The sequence below is a fragment of the Cajanus cajan genome, chromosome 1 (assembly GCF_000230855.2).
Source record: "Cajanus cajan strain Asha chromosome 1, NIPB_CcT2T_4, whole genome shotgun sequence".
Classification (NCBI taxonomy): Eukaryota; Viridiplantae; Streptophyta; class Magnoliopsida; order Fabales; family Fabaceae; genus Cajanus; species Cajanus cajan.
Genome location: NC_138517.1, coordinates 76831708 through 76838719, shown reverse-complemented (window position 1 = coordinate 76838719; position 7012 = coordinate 76831708). Strand labels below are relative to the sequence as shown.

General features: G+C 36.2%; 1 protein-coding gene across 1 annotated transcript; it reads left to right on the top strand.

The window, feature by feature from the left end:
• The first annotated feature begins 355 nt into the window (after positions 1 to 355).
• Positions 356 to 6597, top strand: HEB2 (condensin-2 complex subunit H2-like protein). Its single transcript, XM_020372599.3, has 11 exons — positions 356 to 850; positions 946 to 1045; positions 3237 to 3343; positions 3794 to 3936; positions 4016 to 4445; positions 4528 to 4700; positions 4781 to 4945; positions 5036 to 5122; positions 5487 to 5588; positions 5662 to 5829; positions 5971 to 6597. The coding sequence occupies exons 1-11, from the start codon at positions 661 to 663 to the stop codon at positions 6349 to 6351; spliced, it is 2046 nt and encodes a 681-aa protein (XP_020228188.1). The 5' UTR covers positions 356 to 660; the 3' UTR covers positions 6352 to 6597.
• Positions 6598 to 7012: the final 415 nt, after the last annotated feature.

The window sequence follows — 7012 nt, the reverse complement described above, 5'->3', positions numbered from 1 at the left end:
GGATACTTAAAAGGTTAAAGAAAAAGAAGGTGTGAATAGAATCAACTTAACATTTTCTTATTTCAAGATTTTTGTTAAATATGTTTAGGACGTGTTTATTTTATCATTTAGGTTCGGTGAACCAAAGAAAAAATATACATTTCAAACTACTAGATCAAAAGTAACTTTTTATATATATTGTGTTTAAGTGATTTGGTGAGTTTTGAACTGAAAACCCACAAGGTGGAGGGTGCAGGAGCAAAACGAAGGTGTGAATAGCACCGTCTTACCTTTTTTATTTAACTTTCTATTGGTTTGAATTAAGAGTGGCCCATGAATCAGGCCCAATTTACTTTTGATTTTTGATCGAGGAGCGAGCGGGAAAAACAAATCGAAACTTTTGAACGCTCTTTCTCTCTCCTATCCTATCGTCTCTCTCTCTCTCACACACACAGTTGCTGCCAAATTCTCTACCCCTTCTGTAGCATACCACACAAGCTTCGAACTTTCCGGCACCCCATTTTGCGTTTCCTAGTGAATTTCAAAACCGTACTTATCGTTTTCGGTGTTCTCCAACTCCTTGCCGGAAAACTGAAACCCTAGGGTTTTCCCCATTTCTGGTTTCTGGCGACGAAAATTGCGACCTTACCATGATTTGCGCAGCGATTTCGTCCACTAAAGATGACTAAGGGCATCTCGGATCCCGGTGGGAGTGGAGGCGGTGGCTTCCACGAGGTTCACGCGGAGCGTGACCTAGAATCCAATTGGGAAGTTGACCTCGCCAAGAAGCTTGAGGAGTATCTTCTGAAAATTTGCTCCGGCGAGATAACCAGCGAAGAAGAAGGACATATTCCTGTTAATTTCGCCGAAGGTTTGGCGCATCGTACTCGTTTGTCTTTTGAAAGTTACCACTTAGTGTTTTAAGGTTTGTGTTCAACTGAATTAGCTGTTTCTGGGTAATTGTAGCTGCTCTGCTGCTTCAGGGTTCCATACAGGTGTATAGTCGAAAGGTCGAGTATCTCTACACCTTGGTCTTGCGTGCTTTGGAGTTTCTTTCTCAGAAAAGGTTTGATTTTTTAGTTAAAGTTTTAGTCTGTGTTTGCTTTTTCTTATGTAATTTGCAATCCCCTCTCCCTGTCTTGTTAATTTGTTTGGGGAGAGGCATCGCAGACACCCAAAAAACCATGAGATTGTAGCCGAAATACCGTTTTTTGAAACCTTGAACATTAGGAAAAAAAAATTAATTATCTGCTTCAGCGTTAGAACTTTACCTTATTTATTTTTATGTCAGAGGCAAACAAATGTTCCGGCTTTTATTTTCTACTTGGTTGCAGATGTCATGTTAACTGGTGAATAAGTATTACACATGATGTGCCATAGTTGCATTACATATGATGTCTTTGGTCAAATTGGAAATCATGGCACCCGTCTTTTTTTTGTTTAAATGAAATGTTGTACGGATAGGGAATTGGTACCCGGTTCAAGTATGGATTACAAGTAGGGAAATGGTACTGAGTACGAGAATATAAAATTTTGAAAATAGAATTTTGTAGAAACTAGGCTAAATTGTATAAATGATAAAGAACACAGCTAAGCATAAACTTGTATGAGATTAAATTCTTCAACATAACAAAAGGATTATCTCATAATGAAAAAATAATTAAAAACATAAATTGTTTAAACAAGCAATATTATTTCCTTAAAAGAATCAATCAATATTGTAAAACCTAAGCATGACTGCGATATCACACTAACAATTTTAATTTCATCATCTCCTTGTCTATCATTAGTAAAAATAATAGCCTCTAAATTTGGTTCACCCAGAGAAAGAGTACCCAAATTGAATTTTCATTTTTTTTTTCTTTTTGTGGTGCATCCCAGTATGCATCCAACAGCTGTGAGTACTTAACATGTAATGGGTACGGATAAGTACCTGGTATGTGCGTTACTTGACTTTAGGAGTATCTGTGCTTTAGAGGAAAGCATGCAAGAAAGCGTTAAGTGAATAAAGTGTTGAGTGATGTTATAGTTGTTATATTTGATTGGTATTGTCAGTTCACTAATTCTGACGCAATTATTGTTGAGATCATTCTAAAGAATATCTTGAAAAAAGTTGATAGAAATAGAAGTCAAAGTTTGGCTGATCTATTCAGTTTTTGTATTGGGACAATTTATTTAGTGTTTGTTTGGTTCCGTGTTGGTTTCACGTCCTCTCCTTCATTTTTTGTGTTTTTGTCGTAAATTTTGGAAGCTACAAGGAGTAACTTTGGGTCGGAAGTGACTTGGCGTCAACTATACGTGTGTTCTTAAATTTTAACCAAGCACACACTTATCATTCCTATTTTCTGTTTCCATTCAAATTGTGAATCATATTCATAATATTAAAATAAAAGTGGGGTAGAATGGATATAAAACTTCTATGCAATCAATCTGAAACAATTAATACACTAGTGGAAAATTCAAGTAAACTCATAATCTATAATATGTTGTATAACTATGAACTATCAATATTTCTTATATGAAGATTGCAAGTACCATAATTTGTTTTTAAAGATAATCAATGTGTATGGCACAGATTACTCTTTTGATATTTTGTTCCATTCTTTTTACTTAAACTTGAACTTCCCATTCATCCATTTTGACCAAATATTGTGCAAGTATAAGCTCAGTTCTTACCCTACCAGTCTGTTAACATTGTATCAAAATCTTTGCTTTGTTTACAATACTCATACTCATACCAATTTTTCTAGTTGCATGTTTTATTTTTTTCCCCATAATTTTGATGTCATGGTAAGGAAGGTGACTGTAAATAACTTGTTGATACTTGATAGAGCCAGTTAGGCTAAAAAGAAATATGAATCCAAGCATGTACCTTCACCTAACAGTTTAAGCTTTAGGGATAACTCATCCTTGAAACAGTATCAGGGCGTTTATGGCCTTGTTTTCAGTAGTTTAATCTTCTCTGCTACCATTCTTGTTAATAAAAAATTGAATTTCATCACAAAGTTGGTATTTGTGCATTGCCCATGCTTCGAGCCCCGTGTTCCAGCCATATTAGAGATATGAAAAGTTGAAAACCAACTGTGTGTTTACACCTAATAGTTAAACCTTTTTGGTGTATTGGTACTTGACAAAATCAGTAACATATTTTAAGTGAACATAAAATTGGAAGTAATGTGTGTTTAACCGTCATTTTTATTTTTGAGTTTTTGCAAACTAGACAGCACTGATTGTTCTGACTAATGTTTTCTGGGCAGACAGCAAGATCATATTGATGGAACATCTGTTCAACCTGAAGAAAATGGTGGCTGTGCAGTTGCTGGTGAAGAAAATGATCAATTTTGGGGCTTAGATGAAATCCCAGGTACCCTATTTAGTGGAGATGAGTGAATGATCAAACAAGAACCATGACATTAGGGGTTTTATTATTATATTAAAATGATTAGTTTCACGTAACAAAGTTTAGTTTTAAACAATAGGTTTGTTCCATACCAAGTATATATTTTACATATCTTCTTACATGGTAAGATTGGTTAGGCTTATTTGGTTCAGGATTAGCACAATATCAATTAAATTTGGGTCATTGTGGTATTTCTGAAAATGAGGTTCTCCCTGCTTTGGCCCTCTGTCAAAGCCGGAGATTTGTTGAGAATGTGTGTCATTATAGACTTCTCCCTTCTGACATTCAGTCTTCTGTGTCTCCTATCAGTCTTTCATCAAGTGTGTCCAAATCAAGTTATCTTTTACATAATTGTTGCATCATTTCAGTATAAATATTTGCAACTGTCTATATCTTATTTTTGTTATGCTGCAGTTGAAGAAAAGAATTCCTTGGATGGTACAGCAGGCAAAGAAGTGAATTTGGATCACTTTATAAAACCTCCTGCAAATCTAGTTGTTCTTGAGGGTGACTGCTTTGATTCTGGTGGTGATGGAGGGGAATTGGAGTCTTTTCTGGTATCTTAATAGCTTGCATCTGTTTGCATAGTGATGTTCATATAATTTTATTCACTAATGATATGATGATTTGGTGCAGTTGTCCACCACAAACCTGTACCAGGACTTTATTTTATTGGACATGTCTGATGCTGTTGCAGTTAATGAGTTTCTTAAGGGAAGCAATGCTGCCACAACTCAAAAAGATATTAACAGAGATACCTCAACTCGTAAAAGCTTTCTTTCTCCCACACGTTCTGGTGGAAGTGCTCGTAGATTATCGGCTGCTAAGAGTCAGTTTGCTACTTCCAACTGCTCTCCTAAACATAATTGTAGTTCTGATGCCGAAAATATTCAGCCTAGTTCTCCTGCTTCTGCTGGTCTTAATGACTGCAACTATGGATTTAATATGGATGGTGGATGTGATGCATCTAGGGATTCAGACAATTCAGATGACAATAATGATGATCCATGGAAACCTTTGAATCCTCATGAACAGGGCAACTTGAGGGTGAAGCCATTCAGAAAAGGTCCCCTCCATCCTTCAACAACTTGCCTTACCATAATTTTGTAATTTACCGTTCTGATTTTTTCCTTTTGTTGTTCCTGCAGTGAAATCTTTAAAAAAGAACAACTTCAATGTAAGACAACCAGTTACGATGAGCACCTTGTTTCCACTTGCAAAATTGCATGGTCCTATCAGTCCAGAGCTCATGGAAATGTGGGAGATGCGACAACATGTGCATGAACGACAATGGGATTCTCAACCTCCATTATATGAGAAGGTATGTTTTCTATGGTTTTTATATTTAGTATTTACCGATACATAATTTTGATTATATACAATGTGATATGTAAATTGCAGCTGAGGCAATCTCTGATTAATGAGGGGAATGAAACTGGTGGAACATTTTTCAACTCGGGGGCTGACAATGAAGACAATGACAATGAATATGATAGTGGAAATCATGATTTTGATATACCAGACAATGCTTACATGGAAGAAGATATACCTCCTTTCCGTAAAGAGGTTAGGAGAGGAGACCAGTAATATGACTATTTATATATTTTAAATGATATTTTAATCTTATAATATTTGGATATCTACTTGAATTAACAGGATGAATTTGAGGACGTTCATTTCAACATTGATGAAGCTATAGATCTTTCTCAGGCTAGTTTGGAAGATCTTTGCCGCTCTCACCTGGTAAGAGTGCCATTGTCATTGACTTTTTGGGTATAAAAGTAGTTATTCATCAATTGTAGAAATCTCGTAAAAAGGCTTCTGTCAACCCTCCAGCCCAATTCAAAATTTATTTTACTAAACCCTGAAAGAAATTGAAGTCCAGTATAGCATGTGCTTATGGTTGTTTAGACAAGATATACTATTCACTTAAATGAAGTGCAAACGTCCAACAAGCAGTATGTATACTCTGCCGTTTGTTTCCACACAATAATTTGAAGGAACTCGAGTTCCAGAGTGTAGCCTTGACGAATTCTGCAGTATCTGTTTCCCTTGCACTGGTATGGTATATCTTTTACTAAAATGATTACCATTTTTCCTTATCTAGAATGCTCTCTTAGCTAGCATTGCTGAATCTGAGAAGCAAACTGAAATGGCTGCTAGAGTTTCAACGTGGAAACAAAGAATTGAGCACAACTTGGAAGAACAGGTGAATTCATCTTTTCGGTATCCTCCCTCTCTTTTTATTGCTTTAAATTGAATGGACTGTTTTGGCATTGTAGGAATCACATCCACCATTTGATATCCAAGACTATGGTGAGAGAATTCTTGACAAGTTCTCCTTGCTCTCCCTTGAACCAAGCAGTAGCGGTGTCCTATCCTTTTCTGATTTGGTCGGGGGTCAAGAGAAGTATGATGTGGCCCGAAGTTTCTCTTCCCTTCTTCAACTGGTAATTCCTTTGTTAGCAATATCCAGTGCATATGTTCAACTTTTACTTACTATTATGGTTTTTGACGTTGAAGAGTCCAATTACTTGGATTATCCCTGGACCATTATTTCAATCTATCATGTGAGTTCTACATATTTTCAGGTAAACAATGGAGAAGTAGCTCTAGAAAGAAATGGAGTTGATGGGGTGTCTGTGTGCTACGCTTCTGAAAATCCCTTTCATGTTAGGCTCCTCAAGCGGGCTAAGGAAAGGGAGGATGGCCAGATTCTTTTGCCGAAAAAGAGAGCAAAGTCTCCAACAAAAAAGCCCTCTAATAAAGGTCACAAGAACAAAGCCGAAATAGAAAGAGAAAGGTCTTCCTCATCTTCTAGGAAATATGGATCAACTGGGTTGTCACCACCAGCAAATTGTAAGTTTTCTGTAAAGCTTGGAAAGGTGAGTGCCATAAGATTATCTCCCGAATCCAAAAGAAGGAGGAGATCTCAGTATGTTGAACCGGTTAACTTACATTCAGCAGGGTGACAGTGACGACAGCAGCAGCTTATTCCACACTGCCCCTCGAATGATTCAAGACATTTGCTAGATGTCATAGGTTTAGTTTAAGTTATGAAGTCATTAAACTAACATTAGTTTTACCCTGTATCATTATTCTTGTTGATGGCATTAACATATTGTTGTAATGATATCCCCATGTAACATCATGAATTCTTAACAATGTAATAACTGTCTATGCCCAATATCTTGATGTCATTCAGGTTGAAGCTGAAATCATGTGATTGCTACCAGCTCATAGGAGAAATATAATGTTGACATACAACACACGATTCATTAAAAATGTGACGTAATATATAAAATACTATTGGATTAAATTTACAAGCAAAATTAGATATAATCTTTACTGTAACAGATAATACACCGAGTACTTTTGAATTTCTCATGGAGGGACGGAAGAGGCATCTGAATTATATATAATGATTAATGACATGGTTTAATAAATATAATAGGCACGGACGAGAAAAAAAATGGGTTTGCATACGCATTTGTTGCACGGGAAATACGGGTTTCAACAACTATGCAACAAATTATCTTTGGAAGAAAGCAATGGAAGTTGGCAGTTGGTATTTGTAGCTTTTGAAGCAAAGTACAACCAATTGCACCAGAGATTCTCAGTAACAGTATAAAG

Coding starts and splice junctions, on each gene's coding strand:
- HEB2 (XM_020372599.3), top strand. CDS start 661: ATGACTAAGGGCATCTCGGATCCCGGTGGGAGTGGAGGCGGTGGCTTC. Junction 4,446..4,527: donor GGTGAAGCCATTCAGAAAAG/GTCCCCTCCATC, acceptor TTGTTCCTGCAG/TGAAATCTTTAAAAAAGAAC. Junction 5,830..5,970: donor TCTCTTCCCTTCTTCAACTG/GTAATTCCTTTG, acceptor ACATATTTTCAG/GTAAACAATGGAGAAGTAGC.